Genomic DNA, 13,861 nt, shown 5'->3' with positions numbered 1-13,861 from the left:
CATTTTACTGAAACCATAGGGACTCAAATGGTTCGTTTTTGAAACTACAAGGACTCAACCAGTTCAAAAAAAATTTCAGGGACTCATTATGCCTCCGCCCTAAAACCACATGAACGCAAACAGTAATTTTCTCTATATTTTATATCGAGTCATTCTTAAATACTTAATATAATTATAAAACTAAAAGATTGTTTTATATCATTTAGTGAGTCATAATATATATATATATATATATATATATATATATATATTTTTCCTATTTTAAGAAATTTATAATAGAAAAATGACTTCAATTTTGAAACAATGCCCTTAAAAAATTTGGTTAAAGTCAAAGCCAACCTTGATCAGCCACATCTAAGAAAGGGACACTGGGTTTGTTGCTAGGCAGGTCATGTTAAAGGCAGAAACAGGAACAACTGCTAAGCACGAGAAGGTGTGTGTTGAGAATCAACATGCCTTAATTCCTTTTGCTTTCGATACATTTGGGTCTCTTGCCCCCCGATGCTGCTACGCTTCTGAAAAGAGTTCAACGGGTCGTGCACAGTAACTCAACGACGCCGAAGAACGATAACTTTGTTTTCAGTATGATCGGTTTTGCTATTCAAAGAGGGTAGCGGCACAACTTGTTATCCGCTTACCTGCCTCTCTATTGTAAATAGATCATTTTATTTGTCAAGAATAATAATATGAGCATGGTCATTAACTTTGGTACAACTGTACAAGGGACAAATGGACAATGGTTTTCTTGTCCGTGTATCCATACAACTAATAAAAAGTTTTATTTGCTTAACTTTGACCTTTGAAGTTTGAAATGTCATATAAATATGATATTATAACTTTTTTCTTTTTTTTTGAATATTATCTTGCTTCACTTACACGTAGACCAGTTGAAAACCGCACACACTCGTTTGTAGAATCTGATTCACTTCCATCTAGATCATACAACCCGTCATCGGTAACTGGTTTGATCCGATCAAGCGACAACTAGCGATCCGATTATCAATAACCAAGTAGATGTAACACAGCATTAAAAACGTTGTAAAAGAAACTTTAAAAGAATCAAATCGAGTTTTGTTTAGTTTATTAACCAACTAAATACCATTACGTCACATGACATATATTTTTACTAGAAACCAGACTTTGTTACATTTAACATTTTTAACGTGATAGATATAACTCATATAAGTGTTTTACTAAGATGAGAAGCCAATTCTATTGCCCCAATATGATGCCTTATAGATTGTTTATTTCAGACCAACCAATAACCACGTGTCACCTGACTTTAACTCACTCGAGCTCGGGTTATCCGAGTTAGACGCCCCGCCCACCCTTAGTAGTATAGTTTGGTGAAACAAAATGAAAACATAAGGAGGTAAACCAATTAACAAAAATAATAATAATAATAATAAATAACAAATAAATAAATTTGCTTCCATTTTTGTTTCCCACAAACTCCAAATAATTCAATACTAAGTAATTTTAAAGTAAAGAACTTAATACAAAAATAATATCATAGTTTTTTTTATACTTAAAATTGGTTCTGTATTAAATACACCTCTCAGTTAGAATATCGAGCGTCAACTTTTCTAACTTGTAATGTTCCATTCTCTCTCATCTCCTTTACAATCAAGTGATTATAGATCATATGTGAAATTCCAATATTCCATCATATCATAAGAGGTCACTTCCTTTTTGCTAATTCATTGATGCATATAGAGAAAAGATTCAGTGATCACACGTATGTACTTTAAGTTCCTAAAGTTGAAAGCTCGGGGCTCAACGACCTTTATGACTGACAAAATTTTCTATTGATAAGGGTGTTCAATGTCGTCGTTTTCCTATCACCGCCTGAGATATTTAGGCGCTTGCAAAAGAATTATATGTTAACCCCAAATTGAAAAGTCAGCCATGAACAGCTCCATCCAGTTTTGAACTTTGATATATTGGTCAATTGCATCCAGCCAACAAATCAAAATATTTGCACCTGAAAAAGTCCGCGTTTGACGTTCTAGTATATCTCAATATTTTGTTTAAAACTTTAGAAACAAAAAAAGCAGAAATAACAAAAACAATATAGATAATCATGCAACTTTTCAGACCAAAAGTACCAAATTTGACCCGAAAAAGTCAAACTGAGAACCCTCAAGGAAAAATAAGAGTCAAATTGGTACCAATTTAGCATAAAACCTAACTATGACTAGAAGCTATACAACTCTTCTCGAAAACACCAATTTGACCAATGGTAAAGTCAAAACATTTGACTAGTCTTCATGGTTAAAAAACGCACGAACTCAGTAATATTAGCATTTACTATTTAGTGTTACCAGTTATCCACTTCACCTGCACATAAACCGGTTGAAAAACCCTACCCCGTTTCCATTATGTTGCAGACAATCGTTTGTAGAACTTGAATCACTTCCCTCTAAATCATCTGAACTATCTTCGCGAACAAGTTTGAATCTACCAGCATTCTTAATAACCCAATCAGTGAATTCAGGAGAAGATGCCAGATCAGCAACTGATTGTCGGGTTGATTGTTCTGTGAATTCCTCCCATTCTTCCTCTGAGAACTTCTTCCTGTTTGGAGTCTTGTGAAATGTTGAGTATACATCATACCCCGACCCGGTTTTGGTCGATGGTGACACCTTACCTTTAACCCGGGAGTTTGGCCATTTGAAAGAATTCATCAAACCATTTAAAGGACCAGTCTTTTTTGAGCATGTTAGAAATTCAGCGTGCCCGTGCTTCAACGCTGTCTGTTTACACCTAGCCCCGAGATACCGGTTCCTAGTATATAATCGAGAACTGCAATAAACCAAAGTTTTTAAATCAATAAATAATTAAAAAAATTCTACAAGAAAGTTAAGGTTCTGCTAATTTATACTTTTTTGGTTATATTCTATGCTTTCATCTTGTTGGTGATATCTTTACTTATCCTCATACAAAAGCACATATAAATTTATTGGGTCAATTTTATATATACCCTTACAAACTTTGAAATATCATATATACCCAACCAAAAATCAAAATATCATATATGCCCTCACAAACTAGTTAAAAGAATATCAAATTTACCCATTTCATTAAAACAATTCATTAAAATAATATAAAATGACCATTATACCTTATTCTAAAACTTTAAAAGTGCATATTTACTCATCTTTTAACTTTATTTCTAAAACTTTAAAAGTACATATTTACTCATCTTTTAACTTTAAAATTTGAAAAAACTTGGAAAATATTGCATATACCCAGTTTAAATGAATTTTTACTTTATGACCATTCCATCCCCTTCTATCGCTTGTTTCTTGATAACCTATTTTCTTATTTTGATCGACACTCAAGATTTTTCACAACATATTATTCTTGACGGCACACCTTTGAATCAAAAACCTTATGCAATCTGAAAAATAGATGTATAATCGCATCAGATAGGCGGATTCATGCAGGGCATCAAGTATTAATCGCATTACCTGATTATACATAAATTCAATGATCTGATGCTACTATACATCAATTCTTCCTAATTTATTTTTCACCATATAAACGGAACCCAGTCACCCACGACATAAAAATCATACCTTTGAAACCACATCAGATAACTAGATACAATATCATCATTTAAATTAATCTAACTTACTCATAATAGCACCACTTTGTCTTCATGATCATATGATATAATGCCAAACAAGACCCCACTGCAACCATTGCCATAATGTTGTCCTTGGGACTCTGAAAAAAGAGACGAAAATAAATAATGAGCAAATAATTTTTGGAAACATGTAAAATCAATTAATGCACAAAATTACTCACCAGGAAAATACATGTGACTGCAACAATAAACATTGACCATTTGACAAATTGAGCAACACCAACACAAACTTCACCATCTTCTGAAATCAAACTTTTTCTAAGAAGCCAATATCCAAGAGCGGATCCTAAGAGGAAGATTCCAAGCCCAACAAAATAATACACCTGCGGAATTAAAGATATAAAGCATATAACACGTGTTATTGAAATAAAACCGATAATGTGGGAATGGGTTAAGGAAAACTTACTATGTTTTGTATATCTGGACTCATTCCAAAGTTTAAAAGGACTGAATTAAGATATGATGAAATATGATGCATTACAAAAGATCCTGCTCCAATCTGAAAGAATTACACAAGCAAAAAATATGCATATTTTAGAACACCAAAAGATACTGTATTCAATGTTGTAAATTATACTGAAAAAGATGTGTGTAAAACTTACTACTGAGCACACTATAACGAGGTAAAATGTGTTTCTTCTACCAATGGGTAACAATATTCTTGCCTGCTCAACAATAAATATAATATTATTATTAAACAATTCCTGAACACCAGAGAGCCAATAACCAGTTAAAGAGAACATGTACCTGATAAAGAATTATGAGAACAACAGTTATGATTCCAATAACCATAGAACTGGCATAGTAAAAGGGAACCCATTCACTGACAATGGGTGCCAAAAAAAGTAAAACAACGCCTACAGTAAGTAATATGTAACGCCATCTTTGTTGCACTGCATGCCACACAATCACCAAACTGAATGTCAGAACTAACAAATAAACATATTGATCAAACAGACTGTAATAAATGAAGATAAACAAGGACCTTCATCAAGAGTGACTGTTACAGAACCAGTAACAACACTACCAAACTTCACATCAACAAACTTGTGCTCATATGGTGACATGGTGGATATCCATAGCCCATTTTGAAGAGATCTCCAGTCATCGTTTTCACACTCGCATAAACCAAGTGATGAGTTCCTGCAATAATTCAATAAGTACATGGAATGAGATAATAATTAGTAACAGGAATGAATATGAAATGCATTACCTGTGAAAGCAGACTTGAATCTTGGTGTGCTGTTTCTTAGGGATCAATACAGAAGGATACAATGTGATATTATACACACTTGCATAATGTTGGAGATTCAATCGCGATACACCAGATACAGGAACACGTGAACATGATACAACATCCTTGGATCCTTCATGAGGTACATTAAATGATGTAGGAGTAACATCTATAACTGGATTCCCAACATTAATGCCTGTGATCTCAAAACAATAAGAATAGTTAGTATCTGTATGACTGTATCTCAAATTAGGGGTGCAAACAAGCCGAGCCGCTCATGAGTTACTTGAGATCGAATCAATAAAATGCTGGAAATGAGCCTGAGCCTCAAACAAAGCTCGTTTACTTTTCAAGACCGAGCCTGAGCTCGAGCCTTGTACAGGAAGCTCATTTAGACCCGCCGAGCATTAACAAGCCTTGTGTATTTTTAAGTTTTACCTCCTTTTAGACTTCTATGTATTAACTTCACACTAGATTACCGAGCTCGAGCCGAGCTTTGGCTCGTTTAAGGTACTACACGAGCTCAATCCCAGCTTAGGCTCGTTTAAGGTTTCTCTCCAAACATATAAAACAATTATAATGTATATAAATTAATTAATAAATGATAAAACGAGCCAAGCCCGAGCTTGAAAAAAAACTCAGGAGCAGATCTCGAGCTTTAGAAAAAGAGCTCAAACGAGCCCCGAGCCCTCACAAGCTAAAACGAGACGAGCTTAGGCTTGTTAAGGTTTTTCTCAAATATATAAAAATAACTAAAAACATGCATAAATTAACTAGTAACTAATAAACGAGCATAGCATTTGCTTGAAAAAATGACTCACAAGCCTCAAACAAAGCTCGTTTAGTTATGAACCCGAGCTCGAGCCTTGTATGGGAAGCTCAATTAGACTCGTCGAGCCTTAACAAGCCTCATGCATTAGTACGTTTGACCTCTTCTAGGCTTCTATGTATTGATTTCACACTGCACAGCCGAGCTTAGGCTCGTTTAAGGTTTTTCTCAAAACATATAAAAGTAATTAAAACCTTATATTAAATTAAACTAACACATTATAAACAAGCCGAGCTCGATCATGAAAAACCAAGTCACTAGCCGACGAGCGAAACGAGCCGAGCTCGAGTTGTCGTAATAAATGACCAGATTGAGCTTCACTCTCTATTGACATGCATCTCAATGTACATTCGCAAATGGACTTCGTGTAAAACTAATCCCTAAATAAAACAGAAGATATCAAGTAAACGAAACCGGAAACCCTAATTTAAACATGATACGGTAAAATTAAATTCTAATACCAAATTATGATCGATTACTAACTACGATCCACGTACACTTCAGTTTGCTAATGAATATGAAGTTAATCGATAATAAGATCAAATGTACAGTGTGTACCGAGTGAAGGAAGACGGTAATCGGAGCAGAGTGAGATCCAAAGGAAACCGTAAACAATGCATAATAACAGAAAAGTATATAGAATATTATTATTATTAGCCATGGCCGTCATTGAAACACTCCGATAGTAGCATTTATTTATTGAAGATCCGCCGCGTGCGACGGCGCGTGTCGTTGCATCACCGCTAGGTGCTGATCAACAAAATGTACATGTGTACCGTGTGGGTTAAAAACAGATTAATTATTATTAAGTATATTATTAGAGCATTGCTAGCCCATCCCCAATGTGAGGTTGCGAGTGAAAATTACAAGGTGGAGAGAGAATGCGTATGTTTTTTTGTAAATTATAAAGTGTAGAGAGAAAACTGTAATGATAAATATATAAAAATATTATTTAATTAAACAGGAGAAAAAAATATAGTGTTATGTAGCGTAATTATAAAGATAGGGATGAGAGACGTGCTGAGAATGCTCTTATAAGGGCTGGTTATAACCAAAGTTGAATGTAACGGGTTCAACCGAGTTGAATAATTTACATTGTAATTATTACTATAATACAAATAATAACTTTGGTGTCACAAGTGTCTTATTGGGCCACTTGGCGGCACCGTATTAATCTATGAATTTTGTTTTCTTAGTTCAGTTACCATAAATGTAATGGAAAACAACCAAACGTAATTTTTTTTATTCCGGTACCATAACAAACTCGAAAGAAACCAACATATTCGTAATCATCGAATAGAAGAAGCACTTAACCTTTATATGACATAACGATTATAAGACGTGAAATACAATTATTTTTTACCCACAAAAGGAGGAAGTACATTGGAATAAGAAGCCAAGTGAAATTGAACAAACAGATGGTGACCACTTGTTTTTACACACTACAAGAAATTTGACTTTTAGCGGCGACAAAAAGTCGCAGCTAAAACTGCAAAAGTTGCCGCCGCTAATTGGTCGTCACTATTATCTCGCCGCTGATGCCACTTTCTGTCGCCGCTAATTCCCTTGTGTCGCCGCTGAAACAAGGTACTTATAGCGACGACCCTTGTTGCCGCTAAAAACTATCTGTCGCCACTACTAATATGCGCTTTAGCGACGACATGTGCCACCGCTAATACAACTTCCTGCCACTAAAAAAGTGAATTGCTGCGACGACTCTTGTTGCCGCTAAAAGCTAGCGTCGCCGCTAAAAATGTTGCAGCCAATGACCTGTGATTTTCGCAATTCTAGATTTTCATTAGACTGCTTTCTCAATACCTGGATAATCCAATTCCTAGTCAAAAAATTACATAAATATAAACGTAAGAGTAGAACATAATGTTTTAGAGCATCCTAAACATAAACAAGTATTGTTCATCATAAACACTAAATTACTCTTCATTCTCGTCCTCACCGGCATCGTCTTCATTCTCAATATCATCCCTACTACTTTTCCCCTTTTGCGAATTATTGAACAAGATGAGTTGATTGATGAAATTGGGGTTTTCAAACAACGCCTTAATTTGTTCCTACAATTTAATAAAGTACAATTATAAGTTAAAAATGCATACATATTGATCTACATGCAAGTTTCGGGACAAAAAGGGCATTTTACATACATATATCAATCTACATATATACAAGTTCATTTTATACAAATATATTGATCTACATGCAGGTTTCGGGCAAAACGGGCATGCATCGGTAATCAATCGTAAACTTACACTCGAAACACTTATATATCATATTGTGCTTCAAATCCAAGGAACACATAATGCATTGACCATCACTCTCAGTCCCTTGAACAAATGAGAGAGGATGTGGTGACCATGAATCTTATGAATGCTCCCGAACTTGACATTTAAATACCAATAAATGCTACTACAATGTCGAGAATAGGTTTCTATTTCACAACAAAGTATTAAAGGAGCACAATTAGAATGCACCGATTGAGCACATTCATCACAATGATAGAAAGCAGAATGAGGATTCAATTCATTCTCACGAATTTCACAAAAGTATTCACTCTTGTGGTTTTCAATTGGGAGGTAACTCAGCTTCATGGGATGTTTGTCATAAGCATGTCTAATTGTCTCAGGCAACAACAAAGCACACTCCGGATGTATACATACATCACAAATGTGGCAATTGAAAATCAACGGATGTAAACGTGGAGGATATTCAAAAGGTTTGAGACACATAATACACTTATATGTCGGAAAATACCCCTCAACTATTGAAAGAAGATGACCAGGGTGAGATTCATGTGTGATTTTTTTGGGTATAAGCCCACAAGTAACATCAACGTAGTAAAGACATTCATCACAACCATAAGCATATCCATTGCAAGGTAAGTGGCAAACAAAACAATCAAATATGTTGCCAAATACACATGGGATATTTGACATTAGAATGAGGGTATGTTGTGAGTGACCTGGGTGGTTGTGTACTTCTGTTGGAAGTCGAGTACACCAGTCATGAAGAGCAAAGTTGCAACTCTCATATTCATTGGCTCCACACTTGTAAAACGGCGTCTCCATGATTGGCCGCACGCATGCACTACATAACAACTCTATCTTTTTCGTTGGGTTATGACACGTCATCAATGAACCGGCCTTAGATGAGCAACTTGCATCATCTATGCAGTTTATATTAACTAGAACAAGCTCATGATGATAGCTTGTATGCTGTGGATGGCCTAGGTGGATACCTACTTTTGTTGGTAGCGGAGTACACCACTTATGAACAAAAAAAGTTGCAACTCTTATTTTTGTTGTATTCATTGGCGGATCCAGCATACAAACGGGTGGTTCCCCGGAACCACCCGAGTTTCGAAATAATAGTATATGGATATATAGAAGACGCGTAGGAACCACCTTATAAATTAAGAGGGAACCACCTAAAAAAAATTCCTGGATCCGCCACTGGTTGTATTCATTGGCCCCACACGTGTAAAATGTCATATCCATGATTGGTCTCATGCATCCATTGCATAAGAGTTCTCTTTTTTTCATTGCGTCATAAAACTTCATAAATGAGCTTGTCTCTGGTAAGAAGCTTACAAAATCTATGTGGTTTCTCTTAACTTTAACTAGTTGATAAAGATTGTTGGTATGTTGTAGACTTACCTCATCAATTTTGTAAGTTGTTGGCCAAATTTCTTTAATACATAATTGTCTGGGTATGCTGTAAGTTTCATCAGGAAATGGTAGATGAAAAAGACCAGGATAGTCGTCATCTTTGAAATTCTTAAGTATTCGCCCTCTTTCTGAAATATTGGAAAATTTAGTTAATTAATTGTATAGCGTGAATGATAACTACATGAAAGAAGCCATATATAGAAAGATTTACTTACCACTAGACAAGAAGGACATGAATGGCTCTGTTCTTAAGGTTGCACAATCCACATGGACATAGTAAATACAATTCTCGCATTTGTAAATCCAAAAATTCTCATAGCGAGCGCATACTCTACGTTTGGGATTATATTTAACTTCTTGTTCAACTTGTGGAAAGGAATAAGAAAGGGTGAGTGGATGTGTATGATGGAAAATGTCATCTGTAGTATGTTGAATTAACAAACGTTTTGGTAGAAAAGCACAATCAGTTTGTATGGCAAAGTTAGGACACACGGTACATAAAAAGAATATTCCTTTATGTTCTTTCCCACAAGCATTGCAAAAACATACAATAGGATTGGAGAATAGAGACACTAAGGGGTGTGGGTGGCTAGGATGATGGATACCCTTTTTGCCCGTCTCCACGACACAACTTACGTCAATTTTGAAATAACAATGGCCACGACATATATAACTTACTTCATAAGCCTCATGATGGCTTAAACAATTAAAGCACATCCAACCGGATATATACGGTATAAGGTTGAGGGTGAGAGGATGAGAATGTGATAATTGTGTTTTAATGTTCCGGGGAACTTTGCACAAAACTTATGAAGAGAGTAATCACATGAATCATCTATACATTTATAGTAGTACCTATAATACTCATTGAGTGGCTGGTTGCACCGCCTACATGGACACACAAACTCATTTTGCGCAACCGCATCCTTCTCCTCTTCCTCCCCCTCCTCATCAGATTCTTCTACATCTTCATTCTTTATCTGCAAATCAATAAGCTTTAGTGGATGCTAGTGTTCAATTACCTTCATCATGTTTATTTATATTTCTCTTGCAGATAGAATGTTGGACTCGTGTGTTGTTTATAACAAAGAAAAACCTCTACTTTATTCTTTGTGCCTATTAGTTATTCAAATCATAAAGTACAAAAATCTACACCCAAAAACTATATAATAATATATATAAACAAAACCCCTAAAATCCTATGTGTCGCGATGTGGACGCTTCCCTCTTTTATGGAAGCCACCAGATCGCTTGATTTTTAAATGGAGGCCTCTTATTGATTTAACCCAAATTCATGGGTATGGATCTTACCAAAACCAGATAGCTCTTAAACGGGTTATAACATCTCATTAAATTAAAAATTAATCTTACCAATTATTTGATATGAAAATTCTATAAAATAGGGATATACTAAAATTTAATATCCAATCTAAAAAGAAAAAGATATTATTTATAATTAATAAACAATTTTATAGTAAAAAACATAAGCGGGTCATGGGTCACCAAATCTAGATGGCTTTTAAACGGGTTATAACATATCATTTATTTGTGAAATCCTTTCATCATCAGACTCTAAGTATATTATTAACTTTCTTACAATAAAGAAAATTAAAATCCAAAAAATAAATATTAAAAAACGAAAAATGTAAAACAACCATTCTCTCAAGTCATCAGATTGCTTTATTTGTAAACGAATGTTTTTCACACATTTGACCCGAATTCACGGGTAAAGGTCTCACCAAATCCAGATAGCTCTTAAACATGTTATAACATCTCATTATATTAAAAATTAATCTCATAAAATATTTGATATGAAAATCCTATAACATAGGGATATAATAAAAATTAATATCCTATTTTATTTAAAAGGAAGATATTATTTATAATTAAGAAACAATTTTATAATAAAGAAATTAAATGAGTAATGGGTATCACCAAACCCAGATAGCTTTTAAACCGGATTATAACATATCATTTATTTGTGAAACCATTTTATCATCAAACCTCAAGAATATTAATTATTAACTTTCTTACAATAAATAAAATTAAAATCCAAATATACATACATAAATATTAAAAACGAATAATATAAAACAACCCTCGTAATACGGGAGATAAAATCTAGTAAAATATATATCTATATAATATAGTCTACTTTGTCCTTGATTTTCTTCATAAATTCCCTTGCTTGTAATAATTTGGAAATCATATTTTTCCGTTTCAAGATCTGAACTGTTCTTGTATATGCAAAATCTATCTATACTATATATTAAGATAAAATAATTCTTTCACATGTTATTCAATTAGAGTAGCTAACTAGGATTCCAACTAATACTATAATTACTAACAAAGTTACAAATATAACTTTAAATGTATTAAATTAGGTTCTTAGATATTTATGAATTATAAAATTTTATTTATCATTATTTATATCTTATGAATAAATTTGATATGCTATTGCGTATATTATTAAATTTAACTTTTTTGTTATATTTTTTTAATCACCCGTATATTTCACGGGCTATATTATCTTTAACTTTATATATTGTTACTTATCAATTGAAGATCACCGTTTTTTCTATTTAACTGTTACATGGAAAAAACAGTTCACTAATAAAATTTGTATAAAATGTATTTTGTTGGATTCCCAATATTATTTATAGCAAGAGATATTCAACTAATGTGTCTTTTATTTTTTTAACTTGGTATTTTTTTTATTTTAAAAAAGATGAAGCACTCAACAAGCATTGTAATTTTATATCATTGAGTTACTTACAAATTGGGGAAAGCATCTTACAAAAATTAAACTAAGTTGTACTAAATACACCTGGCACAAAATGTACTTTATTGGATTCACAATCTTATAGCAAGAGAAAAACAAGACATTAGATGTTTATCATAGAAGGCATGTGTCTTTTCTTTGTTTGTTTTTTAATAAGTATTTAAAATCTGTTGATTAATTAAATATATGCCAAGCCCTTAGCTTGCAAACAAGTCATTTATCAAGCAGGCATCTAAGAATAAGAAGTATTAAATATTAGTGAGTTAATTACTTACAACTGGGGGAAAGAATGTTGTGAAAATTAAAAATACTGTTTTAAATATTAATATTGTTGGTTTCAAATCCTACATTCTTTCTAAAGCTATTTATTTATAAAGAGATCAACTACTAACAATTTAAAATTTACATTTATCTGTATCTTATTAGTTGATCTCTAATAGGAGTTATGGGCTACGTAACCAAACAATGTGCATACTAGGCGTTGGGTGGTTTGGGTGTGGGTTAGAACGGCTTTGTCTCATAATGGGTTTTAAGCAAAATGAGTTCGCATCGAAACGGATTCAAAGTAAAATGAATTCAGGTCAAAACATATTCTAAGTAAGATGATGATGGGGATCTTGAAGAGGAAGGAACACAACAATAGAGAGAACAAAAGAATTGGAGATAAAAATCTCAAATTAATTCATAGAATAAAACTCTCTCGTTCAACAAGGAAAACCTACATTTAAAAGTTCTTCAACAATCAAATAAAGGAAAGAAATCAAAATCCCAATCAATCAAAGATTGGTTATTATGCGATTACTAAATTAAAACAAAAGAAATTTTTAGCTTAAATAAACCGTGTATGCAACATGGGTCAAGGACGATCATCCGAGCCGTTGATTGGGCTGACCTGAAGTAGGCTTGGCATGTCGGTTATGGCTCCTTGATCCGCATCAGATGACTTCGGGTCACTAGGGGCCTTTCTAAAAAAGTATCTTAGCCGTACCAAAAGCCACAGATCTTATAAACAAAAGTTGACAAATACAGTGTATAATTTCTCTATTTCTAGCCTCCAAATAGGGTGGTTATGTTCTTATAATATAATCGCCATACCAAAAACCATTGATCATAAACGGAACCATATATTTGCTTCTATTCAATTTTAGATTTTAATTCAATTAAGGAATTTAAATTTTATAACCAAACTGTTTTGGTCAGTCTAACCGGTCCGACAAATCCAGCCAACTGGATTTATCATTTCTCGAAATCATAGTCGGCTGTTTGACCCTGACCTTTTCATTAAAACTAGTCGATTTGACAACTTAGCAAGTAGCAATACAAAATGATTTAGCAAGCAAGACGGCTTTGCTAAGCTGTTCACAAAAAATAGAATTAAAAGTATTAAAAACTTCTATTAGCTTTTAAATCAAATCATCAAAACCCTCTAAATCTCAAATCACCATCATCCAGTGATGATATTGATTTACCATGCTATGTCAGCAAGGACAACAAAATCCCCATAGCAAATTCACGACTTCAATATTTACCCGCAATACAACAAAAGACTATTTCAACAATATCACCGAACCCACCTCGAGAAAACAATTACTACGATTAATGTAAGAATCATGCCTGCATATTTAATCCACTGATCAACTCGATTGCGCCTCTCAATGATCCTTAATACTGAATTCGATAGCCC

The 13,861-nt window shown here is 33.7% G+C and overlaps 1 protein-coding gene across 1 annotated transcript; it reads right to left on the bottom strand.

The window, feature by feature from the left end:
• Positions 1-2,314: 2,314 nt before the first annotated feature.
• LOC143620351 (uncharacterized) lies at positions 2,315-6,376 on the bottom strand. The gene is made up of 9 exons (XM_077092087.1): positions 6,274-6,376; positions 4,866-5,082; positions 4,638-4,795; positions 4,400-4,545; positions 4,255-4,317; positions 4,059-4,151; positions 3,814-3,975; positions 3,641-3,732; positions 2,315-2,805 (listed from the first exon to the last, which is right to left on the bottom strand). The coding sequence occupies exons 1-9, from the start codon at positions 6,374-6,376 to the stop codon at positions 2,337-2,339; spliced, it is 1,503 nt and encodes a 500-aa protein (XP_076948202.1). The 3' UTR covers positions 2,315-2,336.
• Positions 6,377-13,861: the final 7,485 nt, after the last annotated feature.

The sequence above is a fragment of the Bidens hawaiensis genome, unplaced genomic scaffold (genome assembly GCF_021521415.1).
Source record: "Bidens hawaiensis isolate Kalapana, Puna unplaced genomic scaffold, B.hawaiensis_p1.1 tig00000055_1, whole genome shotgun sequence".
Taxonomy (NCBI): Eukaryota; Viridiplantae; Streptophyta; class Magnoliopsida; order Asterales; family Asteraceae; genus Bidens; species Bidens hawaiensis.
Note: the sequence above shows the minus strand (reverse complement) of the source record. Positions and strands in the feature narration are given on the sequence as shown.